This window comes from Bubalus bubalis, chromosome 7 (genome assembly GCF_019923935.1).
Source record: "Bubalus bubalis isolate 160015118507 breed Murrah chromosome 7, NDDB_SH_1, whole genome shotgun sequence".
In the NCBI taxonomy this organism is placed as follows: Eukaryota; Metazoa; Chordata; class Mammalia; order Artiodactyla; family Bovidae; genus Bubalus; species Bubalus bubalis.
The window spans coordinates 101,324,424-101,341,350 of NC_059163.1; the positions used below are offsets into that span (position 1 = coordinate 101,324,424).

The following is a 16,927-nucleotide window of genomic DNA, read 5'->3' on the forward strand; positions in this document are numbered from 1 at the left end:
AAAGTTTAAGAACCACTACCAATGGATTACCTAATTTTTATAGGAATTGGGGGAAAAAATATAGAAAAGAGTTCTAAAATTCAACGATATGCCTGGCAGATGTGACAGAAGAAAAAAATTAAAATTAAAAGCATGGTAGGAATCCTAGATACTGATGCTTAGATATTTTGAGTAAGATAACATTAATTAAGCACTGGAACACCTCATTTTGCTTATATGAGTAGATATTCTACTTAAGTCTAGGAGAATATTCCATGATTAGATATGTTTCCCTATTTCAGTTACAACTTACTATGTTATCAATACATAGTTCTTTTGAGGGTTAAGTAAAGCTCCTGTTTGTGTGGAATAAATTAGTATTAGTTCTTATTGCTGGAAGCAAATGATTAAATTGAGTCACTTTTTCTTATTGCCCAAAGAAAGCTGTGAATAGACTTCAAAGTCCATGGCTGACACTCATGCTATTGTGAATGGTATCAGGGATGTGACTTAGAAATTAAAGACTAACTGGAAGAAATCCTCAGAACCAGTTCACATTCTCTAGAGACACTTGAGAGAATAAGAGATATAATTCAAGACTGAGACTTATCGTATCCTTCAATGAATACCAGCAACTCCAAAACAATGTCAGAGCTCAACAAATACAGTTCACAAGAATGCAACCCAGGCCCATACATAGCAAACACGTATGTGTGAAAGACAGTCTTTAGACAGGACAATGTCATAAACGTCTGAAGACTTTTAAAAATTGCTCCTGACACACATCACAGACAAATACTAACCAAAATACAGAATTACAAAATTACATAATATCAAGATGACACAGGCCCTGCATGATCTATGGGAGGAAGAGGAAGAAAGGCACTGAGGGGGTGCAATACAGATGCATATACAAAGAGATATATAAGGCAATCAACGCATGCGCTGGTGTGAACACTTACCTACCTACATTTGAATTTCAATGGTTCCAAGTTCCTCAGGTCACACACACATGGAAACTCCAAAGAATGGAGATCTGGAGAGAAGATCTCAAGTTGAAGAACCTTTTTCCCCCTGAGTTTTCAGTTTAATGTTTCAAACATTGGTATAGATTATAGGTCCAGAAAAGTATGCCAAGAATTCTAGTAACTCAACTGAAGTTATGTGGATCAATTACTAAAAAGTATAGGTTTTTAAAGAAGATAACACATGTTTCTCTTATTCCCAAGAAAAGGTCCTTACAATGTTAAAAAATTTTTAAGCTGATTAATAGGACATAATGATGAAACTGTGTCAAAGTAACACACATAGACAATTCAAAATACACAGTCTCTACATTAGTATGTAGATTTGGTATGTATAGTATTCATAGTGTAAAGAGTACAACAGTCCTATTTATAAGCTTGCACAAAAACCACATCTATAGTCTAATTATATATAGTGGAAACAATAAAAACAAGCAAATATAAATCCTGATGAGTTGGATAAAAATCATTTGGGTACAATAAAGAACAAAAAAATTGCCCTTTACTAATGGCATATCTATATTTCCAAAAATATATATATATAAAGTAAAAATTAGATACGATGTAACAGTGCAGTATAATTTGTGAGCTGAAGCAAGTTGTAGCTCTATCATTATGTTGAAAAGTAAACTGGCTTAAATACAGCAACCAAGAGGATGGTCTGTGGTTAAAAACTTTATACATACACATGTGCAAATACAAGTAAAGACTTCCTGATTTCAGTTAAACTTACTACCTAATATTTTTTTGTTGATTGATCAGGAAAGGGAAGAATTTTTATTCTAAATCTAATGTTGAGCAAATAAAACCAAAAATATTTACAGATGCTTAAAATTAACTTCAAATCAATTATTTTGAAATTTCTGTTTACTCAAAACATGCATTTCATGTTATGCTTACATACAGATTGCCTCTATAATTTAAGCCCCAGGTTACATATCTCAATGATAAATCAGCAATTTTCAAGAAAAAAAAAAAAAGAATCAAGATTCATTAGTATTTTAGAGTACTAGAGGTTTAAAAATAATACACTTACACATTTCATACTTTCTGAAAGTTAACAATAAAAAGTGAAAAAGTTTCTAAGTTTTGAAACTAAAAGAGTCTCTACAGAGCAAAATTTCCCTTCTGTAAAAGTTCTAGAGATAAACGACAAAATTACATGAGTGAGTAGAACATAAAAACAACAATGGAAAACCTCAAAGCAAATCACAAGAGAAAGGAAAATATTTTCTATTTCTTAAGAGGCCTGTTCATTTACTGTTCTCAATCCAATGACATCCAGAATGATTATGTCTTTCTTAATCTAGTAGGTATTTTTTTCCCTAGGCTCACTTCAGGTTAAATTACATCCTACAGATCACCTACTGTTATAATGAATTGTTACAAAGAAGATTCCTACAGATACATCTACCCTGATTAAGAAAATTCTATGCTTTCATCTCAGACATAAACTGGTCTTTTCAAGGTTAAAGTTGTTTGTTTTTTAGAAGAGGATTACAGTCAGCTATTGCTTAAGCAGCTGTTAAATGAGAGAAAAACATTCAGTCTTGGCTCTCCTATGGCATGGCTGAAAAGCCACATCTACAGTTAAGTATAAATTTAAGCATAAATTTTGTACAGCCAATTGAGTTGTGAGGCTAATATACAGACAACACATATATCTTGCAATCGTCTGTGTTTAAAAACATAAAATTTCTGTTTTCCAAACGAATGCTTTGGTTTTAACAACAACAAAACAAATAGTAGTAGTTACCCTAGAGAATTACTGTGATTAAGTTTTTACACTTTAAAATTACATAAAAGTTATTTGCAACACACAAACTGTGTTAAGAAGTATCTACGTAAGCCAAAGATTTCTGACTTCTTTCCAGTAAACATTTTTCAATTACATTTGTTTTTCAGTAGGTAAAATATAGGCAGTTTGCTGTTAACTAGATTTTATTTGTAGTTAGAAAATAGTTACTAATTTTCATACAAGTTAGCTTACATATGATACTTTTCTGTTCTAAGTTTCTTGCTGAATGAATTATTTTAAGTGGTCTAAATTAAAGATGTGCTGATATCAGACCAAAATCCATCATATAGGTATCTCTGACTTGCCACAGCCCTGTCACACAAGAATGCTTATGTCAGTGTCACCTCTGGCGCCTACAAATTTGTGCATAGTCAATGATCACGTGTTTGATACCATCATATTTCAATTAGTGCAACATAAATAATAAAAACAAGGCCTGGTCTTTCAGTTTTCCCTTCACTATCTAAATATGCACTTTCAAATACAGGTAAACATTTCATATAAAAATCTCCTAATGTGCATCACATGCTGAAATTCTATCAGCTGAAATGTAAATGTGTTATTTATACTGCAATATTAAAATGTGGCAATAAGTAATGATGGTGAAAGCTTTATAAATGTAAAAATTAAATCAGGGCAGAATAACAGAGATTTATCATCTATTCTCTTCAGAATTTACAACAAAAAATAAATGTTAGTTTTGTTTTTTTTTAGTTAATTAATTCCATTCCAGCCATGAATCTTTTAAGAGAAAGTCCAATTTGAGAATTCTTTACATCTTACAAGGATGAGTTAAAGTCAGAAAGCCAACTCTGCCACCTTAAATTTTCATTATGAGGACATTCTCAAAAGTAATATTCAACAACATCTTATTAGTCACCTTCTACACATGTTTTTACGTTAGAGAATGAGAAACCCCCAACATATTTTGTTACCCTACTGTCCTCAGTTAAAATTGGTTATTTAGTATCACAATGCTAAATCCACTGTCATGATTATGAAAGCAATCCAGAAGCTAAAAATGCTGCAAAAAGTATTACTTCTTTAATATAATGTCAATCTTAACATTATGTTAACAAAACTATGGCAATCACTTCATTTTTTGTGATATATTTTGAATTCTTGTATTCAGAAGTTTATTCTATAATAGCCAAAACTGAATATTACTGGTAGTAATTGTTTATGTGGAATCAAACTAACATGTACATTTGGTACACCTCTACTAAAAACCAAATTCAGAGTCTGTCCATTAAATAACAGTATTATTAGAGTAACAGTTTAGGAAGATTATGACAAAGAGCTAGTACTCTAATTGGTCAAATTTAACAGGCAAAATTAGCAGAACAAGAACAACTGACTGCTCTGTCATTCAATAAAACCATTTGTTTAAAATGGCCTTACTTGTAGCAGAACTTCATGAATGTCACCTGCTTCAGAATGATTAGAAAGCTCTGTTGGTCAAATAATGAAAATTCCAAAATTTTTACAAAGAGAACAGCAATTAGCAAATAAAGAATTCTAATATAAGTCTTTCATGCACTTCAACTAGAGTAATTTGACAAACTGAGTTTCAATAGATAGAACTTAAAAGTACATCTCCCATGCCGTTTTAAAAAGAGAAAAAAAAGAACAGAAGGTAAAATGAAAACTATATACAGAAAAATTAATATACTTAAGAAAAAAGACAATAAATTGCAAAGATACACTGTTTTGCCTTTTCCCCTTTAAGTTAGCCAGAAAGTTTTTAGTATTTAGAAAATTTGCAGAATTATTAATTAGCTTATATGCACAGTAAGTAAACTTTAAAACTAGTTCCTCATTCATGCAAAGCAAATCATTCTCTAAGCATCTAACATCTAGGAAGCATTTTTTCTTACCTATAATAAAGTAATACCAAAACATAAACAAGAGGCTCAGGCCGAAGTGCACTTCTAGTTTTTAATCAGGATTATTCCTTATTAATTTCTATTCTTCCTATTTTAAGTAAGAATAAAAATCAAGTAAGCCAAGTTAACTGGGCTGAGTTCATTACAAAAATGAAGAGTATTATTAGAATTCAGAAACTGCTGGTTGAAATGAAAGTAGCAGCTAATACTAACTACATATTAAGTGCTCTTTAAATTAGAGGAGAGAAGATATACTTTACAAGCCCATTTTAAACAACTGGATTTAAGTACTGGGTTTAAAAATTAAATTCAATTTTTAGGCTCTGACACTCCATGAAATGCACTTCTTAAATCACACAGATGGCCTCCCTCCAAACATAGTTCAGTTATTGTAAGTCCACGTGGCAAATACATTATCATGAGAGTATGCTAGAGAGATTTCAGGAACCATAAAAGAAGAGAAATTAACTCTTTAAGTAACAAGGAATTATTAAGATATCACAGAAAAATCAACTCTATTTGTAAAAATCGTATACATACACACACACACATATGTATTGTATATATACGATACCAGCTGTCACATGAAGAAGCCTACCACAGACTGTGCATATTAGTTACTTTAGAAGGAAACTAACTTTTCCTTTCCTGATGACATGTTTATTTCCTCTACTTTTTTCTCTGATGGCATAGGTTATATAAAACAAGTAACTTCTAGTCTTTGCTTTAATGCTTATCATCATTAATAATTTTTCTTAGAATTATTACAGATATTTTCTTATATTTTATGTTTGTAGCATACGTGTACTAAGAAAAACATAAACTCTCGGTTTCGGAGTTTTCCAAGAAATGTATATTGGTTACCATAGTTACTTGTAATATAATAAAAATGGTGGCCATCTAGATTCCACAATAAGGTGCTAAATTATTCCGGTGCTTTGCTTTAGATAACTGGTTTATTTCTATTCAAGCTGCAGTCAGCTTTCCAGTATAATACGCAGATTTGTCAATTCGGTGGATCACCTACGGTAAATTATTAACCACAGATCTGGTGCTGTTACTGTCAGCTTGTTTGCAATGCCACTTGCTCCTATAATGTGACAGGCAAGAGTTTAGAACGGTCCTAACTCATTTAATGAAGAAAATGCATACCAGCAACATATATTTCTTCCAGTCACTGATTTTGCTGATTAAAAGAATTTAGACAATACAAAGCACCAAGAAAAGTCAATCTATTATATAAATATTTTCCAAACTCCTACTATATACCAAAATGATGGTGTATTTGAAAACAGCTGGATATGTGAACAAAATTTTCAATCTTCAGTGCAATGTTTTGGCACTGGGTGACCAAAGCTAAGAAAAAAAAAAAAAATCCAAGAAACTAATGAAATTAAAAATACCTACAATAAAAAGTTTGAGTTCTGGTTTATAGAATAACTAAAACTTTAAAGTTATAACTATGTAAAGTTTACATTTCCTCAAACTGAATGTCAAATTGTCAACACGATTGTCTCTAACCACAACAGTCAGAGGTTCAGAATATTTTGGAAGGCCACAGAATGGAAGTGCTTTCTCACCAGGTGAAAAACAGGTATGACTTTTTCAAAAAGGAAAAATTTGAAATGATTTTCACTAAACAAAAAGTTTTATTCAGTTATTTTATTTAAATATAATTTCATTTAGCAATATAATTGACACAACTTTTCTAGCTAAGTAATTATAACTTTTTCTATTCAGATAGTCTACACTTAATTGTCTGAATATAAAAAGTTTTAACTGCTTCACTAGTGGGGAAACAAAAGAATATATCTAGTTTTTAGCTTAAAAGTCTTAGCAGTTTCTCAAGTTTTAGAACTCATGAACCTTGAGTTTTATATAGTTTTATCAAAGGATATAAAAATGACCTTACTGAGTGTTCTCATTATGTATCTTTCCTGCATGTGTTTAGGAAACTTGATTTCCTATTTAATGTATTCCAAGATCTGAAATGCTCAGAGCTGTCCACTACAAGGACAGGAATCAAGATATCCTGAGCCTCAGCCTGGTGTCAGGCCGTCTTTAAGACTAACAATTTGAGAATGTTCTCACTAGAGAAACTATGTTGGTGAGTCTCTGTGACCATTTCAGTAGTTTATCTTCATATTTAAAAACTTTTAACTATGAAGCTGAAGAGTACTGCCTAACTACTAAGGAGACACGTTATTGGGCCTGAGGGTAGAGTTAATTTTTCTGTTAGAGTAACAAGGAGGTATTTATCACTCAACTATTCTACTCAGAAACTAGCAGAGGCTTGATGTACTGAAATTCAATAGCAAATACACATAAAAAGGAATTTCATTTATCAGTTCTAATAAAAAGTGCCTCCTGACTTTGAAAACGCTCTTCAGGTGGACGGGATCAATACCAAATGATCTGATCTTGGCCAAGACCTAAAATTAAGTTGGAAAGTATTAAATATATTTTAAAGAAAATAGTAATAATGGATGCAACAAAGATACTTACTAATTATACAAACAAAAAAGGATATAATTTAAGTTAAAGAGCATTATGAAGAAAAAGAAATGCTTCACAAACTATGATTCCCATGATAGACAATGTAGAAGGAAGCAAAGGAAACAATATTGCTACAAGTTTGGTATTCTTTTAAAATACTAAAGGTAACTTTATTTCTGTTTTACCTAATAAGTTTTTAAAAGTGCTTTCAAACTGCAGCTTTTAGAAGAAAGGAATAAAAACATCACCGCTCCAAAAATGTTCTAAGAAAAATTAACATAGCTTTCCAAAATATCTAAGTTATTTCTTGGGAATACTTGCACACCTGGGGGTGAGGGGGTGGGTAACAACGTTTACAAAAGAAATATGTCATGCATTTAGACCATGCATTCTGCAGGTGTTAACATTACCTTCTCAGTACATTTTCCTACACGGTGTGATATCTTAATTAATAGAGAATCACAATCTCCTTTAGATTAGAAGGAGTGATGTTTTTAAAGACCATTCTGGCTATTTGATATACTTTTGTACAGATTTTTGAACAGCTTCCTCAAAGGATAAACAGCAAGTTTTAGGTGCATACCAAGACTAATTCTTTTACAGCTAAGGCTGCCATAGTAACTTAACTAGTTTCTTTCACTTATATCTTTCTAAACCATTCTCCCACTTAGCTCTTGTCCCACTTTTAAAAATATCCAAGCTTAAATGAAATGGAAGGAAAAGGAAGTGACATGAATATCTGGCCAATGATTTCTTAATGCAATTCAGATACCTGTGTATTATGATCAAATTTCAATTCTTTAGGAACTGGCTATTCATTTTGTAGATTATCCAGATTCTGCATTTCTGCTTTGCCTATTAATATGTTTAGGGCATTTTGTTTTCAAAAGTAAACCCACCAGAGGGTAAGAAAAAGAGTGGAAACTGACCCTATAAAGACTACATCTGTTATCAGTTCAAGTAACAGGCAAGTCATTTAATGAATAAGAACTATTTATTATCATTATAATGGATAATTTTAATTCAGAAGTTTAAAACCAGTGTTTCTTGGAAGGATGTGACTTGAGGACACATTCTGTTTAGCCTGTACAGTGCTAAAGAAGCAAATGTAATCCAACATTTAAAAAGAGAGGTCACAAAAAAAGTTAAGTTTTTTAACTTCCTCCTACCACCAAATGAAAAGATTTGGCAGTAGTTGGCCAAACTGCCAACAGAAACAACGGCTAGAGAAGAGCAGTAGCTCTCCCCTTTCAATGGGAAAAGGGCTATAGTCCCCACCATTTGCTGTTGTCACTAACACCAAGGTCAAATGTCAGTAGTCATTTGTCATCAATGTTTACCTTTCTTTTTTAATTATTCAGAATATTTCCTTGGACTCATGAAGAAATAACAAATATACCTAAAGACCCCCATGTTTCTAGAACATGGGAAAGAACACTATTACATGTTCAGTATACAAGTAAATTTGTCTCTGCAAGAGACTTCCAACTTAAAATATCACAATGAAATAAGTCACAAAAAGACCTTATTTGTATTAATTCTAGGAACACACCAGAAGTTGAGTGTTTGAACCATGCAGTAATTCATAGAAGAAGACAGATGATTTTTTTGTGATATTTAAAAGTATGGTGAAGAATACTTCATTTCATTGTTTTTATGTTTGTTTAATCAACAACCATATAGGCTCTCTGAAAATTGACATATCATTTGTTGCTGGGTTCCAAGAATGTTTTACAGAGACAAGAAACTTCTGTTTACAAGTACTTATTAAATTTCTAAAATTAAATATCTGCAATTGCTCTGAACTTTATTTTTCTAAGGCCAGATTTCATTACATTTTTTTTTTACTGTTACAAGTAAATTTAGTATCTAGAGAAAATAATTTTATTTATATAGACAGTGTTTTTGTTTTTAAATTGCTCCTGGTATTAATATAAAGTAATACACAAAAAGCTATTTTAACATTATATATTTTTTAAATGTTCATAACAAGAAATCCCAAACCATAGCATTATTTTGTTTCTTGGTTTTGGTACTGATTAGCATGGACAACCCTTCAACAATTAGTAAATTAGACCACTGTGTATTTTTGAAACACTGTAATTTAATGTTGGCTAGTTACTAATTTTATATGCTACTTATTAACATGAATGCTTTGTTCATAATTTTCCTAAGTATTTTTAGTGTATACTACAGTAATGATGATTTTTAATTTCTCCCCCACAGATAAAGCAAGTTTTCAATTTTGTTTACCATTCTCATTGCTATAGTTCATCAGCATGCCACAAAAGACAGTCAAGAGCTTCTCACTGGCGGGATCTGTTTTACTGCACAGTGACCTTAAATGGTCAACTACAATCTGTGCACCACCTGCTTGGTCAACTGCACTTCTGCCCTCATCTGTAAAACAAAGAGTCAAATTAAAAATAAAAGAAAAAAGAAATGTACCTTAAAATTTCAAATACAAAACATAACAGAGTTATTCCTTATTTAGTAAGCAGAAAATAAACCAAAGTAGGGCATTAAGTGTCTTCTTGGAAAGCAAAACAAAACAAATAAACATGGAAATGGGGGTGGGATGGGGAAGAGAGGCAATCACTTTTTAGAAGAAAAAAAGATTATTCTCATTGGTATCTTATAGGAATTTAAAGAACTTCTCTGGGTCCTAAGAGTTTATGACCGACGTGAAATTTTTTGCCTTCTCTTTCACAAATGACAACTCTGTGTAAGAGGAGAAAAACTGGAACTAAAATTTGATTGGAATTTTTTTCTCAGTTTGGAAACCACTAAATGTTTCTTTCTCTCAGTGGTTTCAAAGTCAGTTACTATCAAAGACAACCATCTGCAGTACAGCTTAACTCTAGATTACAATATGTAATTGCTAAAGACTAGTACTAGGGTCTTTTTACTGGCATTTTCTATAGTACATAAGCATATTTCCTTTTTCAATTCTTAGTAATTTGCATTTCATTTTTCCTTATTCTCTCCATTCAACAACACACCAATATACTTAAACATTACAATCAATGGTCAAATGGTCAAACATACCTTCTGCTATGTGTACATCACACAGAAGAGGTATCATTTAACTATCAGAACATAGATATCACTTTAAACTACTTTTGCAAACCTTGACACAGAATTAGAAAGAGATGAAAGAAAGAATATGTCTTTCTAAATCTGACTTCCTTATATAAAATATGATAGACTCTAGAACAGTGCATACAATAAAAATGAGAGCCACAAATGTGAACCAAATATATAATTTAAATTTACAAGTAGCCTTATTAAAAACATAAAAAGTGAAAAATTAGTTTTAGCGATATGTTTTACTCAATCCAAAATCTCTAAAATATGACCACTGCAATACACAATAAAATTGCTAGTGAAATATTTTACATTCTTGTCTTAGTAATAAATCTTTGCAATAAATCTTTGAAAGCCAAGTGTATTTTATATTTTACACTACAGTTACATGTCTGTTCAGACTAGCCACATTTCAATAGCTCAGGAGTCAAACCTGGATAGTGGCTGCCATACTGAACTGTGCAGCTATAGAAGCATACAAAAGGATCAGTAGAAGAAATGCCTCATAAAAGAATTACTGCTATGAAATTAGTAAATGAAATCTAATAAAAGAACTGAAACTAAGATCATATCTTTATAACTGTTGCTGAATCATAATAGAAAATGAAACAATACATATCATTTCCTGTGGCAGAAATACACACACAACTTATATAGCCGGGCTTCATAATTTTTGAAAATTTTAAGGAAATCCCTTCCTTTTCCAACTTCTGCATTCTTGACAGAAAACGTGCTTCTTTACTTTTACAGAGAGAAAAGAGAACACAACAGATACAATCTTTCTCACACTTTCACCTTCTGCACTATTAGACCGAGGATAATATGCTTCTTTTCCCAATCACTTTCAGAATCTCATACTGTAATTAAAGTTCATGGCAACCCACTCCAGTACTCTTGCATGGAGAATCCCAGGGACAAGGGAGCCTGGTGGGCTGCCGTCTATGGGGTTGCACAGTCGGACACGACTGAAGCGACTTAGCAGCAGCAGCACAGCTAATTAAGGGCAAAGAAGATGTATTTTCAACAGAAAGTCACTTTCTTCTTCAAATAAATAAAGCTGTAGACATGTAATAAACTGAGGATCTAAATGCAAAGAACGTTTAACGATGAAATTCTTGGGACTACTCCTGGTTGTTGGCATAGAAATGAGCATTTTTGTTACCTAAAATTTGAAATGTTAAGGTTATTTTAATAAAGGCAAGGCAGAAGTTTTTAATATTTAAAAGCCTGTAGTATCACTGAGGTAATGACTTTTAAAATAACTATAATCAGGTCTTTAAGTTAAGGATTTTGTTAACTTTGCCCATAAGAAAGCTTCTTAACCTCTACTGAAGTCAGTTTCCTAATCTGGAATGGAGGAGAAGATGGTCAAACTTCTTTTTAGCTTTGACATTCTCTTATTCATTTCAATTTCTACTTCTATTTCTACTGTGTCCATGTTGTGCAAACAGGAAGTACTCAGTATATGCTGTGTATGTTTTTTTTAATGTTTTAAATTTATCTATTTTAGCTTTCCAATTATTAATAATTATATTAGTAATTTAGGTACTTATTTTAATGTTCTCAAATAAATACCACTAGAGACTATAAAGACTTATGGCAAATAAATCCTTTATATAAACTAAGCTAGAAAGCTGAGCTCTGAAAAATTATACTGTCTAGAAATAACAGTCATAATTTTTGACGTGCTTTTACTTAGTGAACAGAGAGGTGATTCAGAATAGATGCTTAAAGTCAAAACAATTATAACACAAGTCTTTACTAGCATTGGTTTGGAAAAGACAAAGACATCACAGTAACATTTATTTTAATCATGTTTCTCATGTTTTTTCCTTCAGACTCTACTATTATGCCACCTTTAAGCCTCTATGAACAAATACTTTGTTACAAGACAATCTGAACGTGTATAAAATATAGTGAACAAGGATTTAAAACAAACAACATAAATCAGACTCATTTTAAATGCAGGGGCACAAATTCTGAGCCTTTTTTAGTTAATAACAAACTATAACTGAGATTAGAATCCTAGATTTTAAGCTTCAAAGAGGCCAAAAAGTGCCCATTCATTTTCAGTGAATATCAGCCACATGTGTTATGAAATTCAGATGTCTTAGATGACTAAATGAAAAGTATTACTCAAAATCTCCAAACTATTTCACAGCTGAGTTAAAAAAAAAAGACTGAATTTCTAAAGTCTGCCAGAATTCTGTATGAATAATGCTAAAAATAAGGAGTAAATATGATAGAGTTTGTAAATATTTTCATTAAAATAGGATTTTAAAAAGTCAGGTGCTATCTTTAAATTTACCTGAATTGAAAAGTAATCAAATGCCAAGTTTCTTCCTATAAAAAACAAATTTATGACACACAGATTTATTCATGAGTATATTCTTAGACTGTCTTTTAGATTCATTAGTTTAATATCTTTATCTGAGATAATGCTACTGATAAAAGAGTACGTCTTTGAAATACAGATATTATTTCTGCTCTTTATGGGTCAATTCGGAGAAGGCAATGGCACCCCACTCCAGTACTGTTGCCTGGAAAATCCCATGGATGGAGGAGCCTGGTGGGCTGCAGTCCATGGGGTCGCTAAGAGTCGGACACGACTGAGCGACTTCACTTTCACTTTTCACTTTCCGGCACTGGAGAAGGAAATGGCAACCCACTCCAGTATGCTTGTCTGGAGAATCCCAGGGACGGGAGCCTGGTGGGCCGCTGTCTATGGGGTCACACAGAGTCAGACACGACTGATGCGACTTAGCAGCGGCAGCAGCAGCATGGGTCAATTCTGTCTTGCAAAAATGTATTTTCAAGTCCTAACCCCTAGTACCTCAGACCTTATTGAGAAATAGGGTCATTGCAGACAGTTAAGATGAGGTCACATTTCCGTGGGTCCTTAATCCAATATGACTGTTATTCTTATAAGAAGAGAGAGATGCAGACAGGAGAATGCCATGAGAAGATATGAAAACACAAATGGAAAAGACATTTGTGAAGAGCATGTGATGACAGAAGCAGAGACTGGAGTTTGGCCCACAAGCCAAGAACTCCAGATGCCACCAGAAGCTAGAAAGAGGCAAAAAGAAAAAAAGAAAAAAAAAGTCTCTGCCTACAGGTTAAAAGGGAGCATGGTCCTGCCTGACATCTTGATTTTGAAGTTACAGCCTCTACAACTGTAAAACAAACTCCTGTTGTTCGAAACCACGTTTGTGGTACTTTGTTATAGTATTCCCAAGAAACTAACACACTGATCTACATAAACAGTGTAAAATATTCAAGTCTCATCTTAAAAAAAGGAATAATTTGACATTACTTGGCATTAAGTAAGCCTATACTATATACTCAGATTTTACACATCTCACAGAAATTAATTTTCAGATTACTAACAATAATATTTCTCAAGCAATTATATACTATAGGATTTTAATTACTTAATAATATAGACTTAATAAAATAGAAGACTCTCAAGAGTCTTCTCCAATACCACAGTTCAAAAGCATCAATTCTTCAGAGCTCAGCTTTCTTCACAGTCCAACTCTCACATCTATATATGACCACTGGAAAAACCATAGCCTTGACTAGATGGACCTCTGTTGGCAAAGTAATGTCTCTGCTTTTGAATATGCTATCTAGGTTGGTCATAACTTTCCTTCCAAGGAGTAGTTCAGTTCAGTAGCTCAGTTGTGTCCGACTCTTTGCGACCCCATGAATTGCAACACGCCAGGCCTCCCGGTCCATCACCATCTCCTGGAGTTCACTCAGACTCATGTCCATCGAGTCAGTGATGCCATCCAGCCATCTCATCCTCTGTCGTCCCCTTTTCTTCCTGCCCCCAATCTCTCCCAGCATCAGAGTCTTTTCCAATGAGTCAACTCTTTGCATGAGGTGGCCAAAGTACTGGAGTTTCAGCTTGAGCATCATTCCTTCCAAAGAAATCCCAGGGCTGATCTCCTTCAGAATGGACTGGTTGGATCTCCTTGCAGTCCAAGGGACTCTCAAGAGTCTTCTCCAACACCATAGTTCAAAAGCATCAGTTCTTTGGCACTCAGCTTTCTTCACAGTCCAACTCTCACATCCATACATGACTGCTGGAAAAACCATAGCCTTGACTAGACGGACCTTTGTTGGCAAAGTAATGTCTCTGCTTTTGAATATGCTATCTAGGTTGGTCATAACTTCCCTTCCAAGGAGTAACAGTCTTTTAATTTCATGGCTGCAGTCACCGTCTGCAGTGATTTTGGAGCCCCAAAAGATAAAGTCCAACACTGTTTCCCCATCTATTTCTCGTGAAGTGATGGGACCGGATGCCATGATCTTAGTTTTCTGCATGTTGAGCTTTAAGCCAACTTTTTCACTCTCCTCTCTCACTTTCATCAAGAGGCTATTTAGTTCCTCTTCACCTTCTGCCATAACGGTGGTGTCATCTGCATATCTGAGGTGATTGATATTTCTCCCGGCAATCTTGATTCCAGCTTGTGCTTCCTCCAGCCCAGCGTTTCTCATGATGTGCTCTGCATATAAGTTAAATGAGCAGGGTGACAATATACAGCCTTGATGTACTCCTTTTCCTATTTGGAACCAGTCTGTTGTTCCACGTCCAGTTCTAACTGTTGCTTCCTGACCTACATATAGGTTTCTCAAGAGGCAGGTCAGGTGGTCTGGTATTCCCATCTCTTTCAGAATTTTCCACAGTTGATTGTGATCTACACAGTCAAAGGCTTTGGCATAGTCAATAAAGCAGAAATAGATGTTTTTCTGGAACTCTCTTGCTTTTTCCATGATCCAGCGGATGTTGGCAATTTGATCTCTGGTTCCTCTGCCTTTTCTAAAACCAGCTTGAACATCTGGAATTCACGGTTCATGTATTGTGGACGCCTGGCTTGGAGAATTTTGAGCATTACTTTACTAGCGTATGAGATGAGTGCAATTGTGTGGTAGTTTGAGCATTCTTTGGCATTGCCTTTCTTTGGGACTGGAATGAAAACTGACCTTCCCAGTTCTGTGGCCACTGCTGAGTTTTCCAAATTTGCTGGCATATTGAGTGCAGCACTTTCACAGCATCATCTTTCAGGATTTGAAATAGCTCAACTGGAATTCCTTCACCTCCACTAGATTTGTTCATAGTGATGCTTTTTAAGGACCACTTGACCTCACATTCCAGGATGTCTGGCTCTAGGTCAGTGATCACACCATCGTGATTATCTGGGTCGTGAAGATCTTTTTTGTACAGTTCTTCTGTGTATTCTTTCCACCTCTTCTATTGTCTTCTGCTTCTGTTAGGTCCATACCATTTCTGTCCTTTATCGAGCCCATCTTTCCATGAAATGTTCCCTTGGTATCTCTAATTTTCTTGAAGAGATCTCTAGTCTTTCCCATCCTGTTGTTTTCCTCTATTTCTTTGCATTGATTGCTGACTTCTTTCAAATTAGATAAAGTTTACTTTTGACTTAGATTAAACAAAATATTCATTTAAGATTAGCTTTTAGCAAAATTCGTACAAAAAATTCCTATATCTGGAATCTAAGGGCTGAACTATTAATATTGAAGCATAAAATTGTTTCATGAAATATTTAGGTATTTATGAAAGTGGTAATTCCTTCAATTACATTACTTTGAGAAAATAAACCAGAGACATAATTTTAGATCAACACTATCACCCAGTTAGCCGTTGATCCTCAAAAGTCATGTGAACTCCGAGGCCTCAGTTTCCTTATCTGTAAAATTTAGAGGAGATGGATTAGATGACTTCCAAAGTCCCTTCTATTTAAAAAAAATTATAAATTCTAAGCAGGTTTATTTCCTTAAATTTTCTAATTTATCATGGTTCCTTCAATCTACATATTCTATCCAAGTAACATCTGAATATTTTGCTAAACATGAGAGTTTAAACTTTTTGTATGTTTATCCTCAAAGTGTATAAGAATATAAAGATACGGAAGCTGCTCAACTGCCATTTCCTCTTGCATATCTCTATTAAGAATCTTAGACTTACTACTGCTACCAACAAAACAAAAACAAACAGCAATAATAAAATTCAGAAAAATGTAACAAAATAGACTCATTCTTTCCATACCAGTAAAGTGCCCTACTCTCTGGCCAGTTGCTCAAGCCCCAGATCATTTCTCCCTTACCCTTATTCCTGATTCATCCACCACTCTAAATACTTCTCAAATTCATCTGATGCCTCTCAGCTTCACTACTACAACCCTAATTCAAGTCACCATTATCTCTTGCCTGGACTACTACAAGTCTTATAATTGGTCTCCACGCTCCCTTTTTTAAGTCTTCCATTCTTCTCAACCCACTTTTCATGCAGCTCCAAGAGTGATGTTTTTAAAATCTGCATCAGATTCCCTTGGATATTTTCTCATTACTCTCAAAAGACCCGCAAAGCTCTGTAATCTAGGTCTTATTTTTTTGTTCCACTTTATTAAACAACACTCTCCCTATTCACCACAGTTCATAATACTTTGCTCTCTTTCACGTGGTTTGACCACACCAAGTTCTTTCCTCACTCAGGGGTTTGTAATTGCTATACTTCTCCAGGGAACACTCTTCCCCTTCTCTTTAAATGGCTTCTTCTCGTTTTTCAGACTTCAGCTCAAATAACATGAGAACTTCATCTCCAGATACTCTCCATTATATCTTCTTAT

At 33.7% G+C, this 16,927-nt stretch overlaps 1 protein-coding gene and 1 long non-coding RNA gene across 9 annotated transcripts in view; one reads left to right on the forward strand and one right to left on the reverse strand.

The window, feature by feature from the left end:
• RAP1GDS1 (Rap1 GTPase-GDP dissociation stimulator 1) overlaps nt 1-16,927 on the reverse strand; it is a 149,673-nt gene that overhangs the window by 40,370 nt on the left and 92,376 nt on the right. For 7 of the 8 annotated variants that reach the window (XM_044946191.2, XM_006049505.4, XM_044946190.2 and 4 more), the window contains one exon: nt 9,438-9,584. The exons of the other annotated variant lie outside the window; for it this stretch is intronic. In XM_044946191.2, coding sequence (XP_044802126.1) covers nt 9,438-9,584 — 147 coding nt within the window. The remainder of the gene's footprint in view (nt 1-9,437; nt 9,585-16,927) is intronic. 8 annotated transcript variants of the gene reach the window in all.
• Nucleotides 2,470-9,631, forward strand: LOC123334503. The gene is made up of 3 exons (XR_006552493.2): nt 2,470-2,593; nt 6,218-6,282; nt 9,411-9,631. It is a non-coding gene; the product is annotated as an uncharacterized LOC123334503 (long non-coding RNA).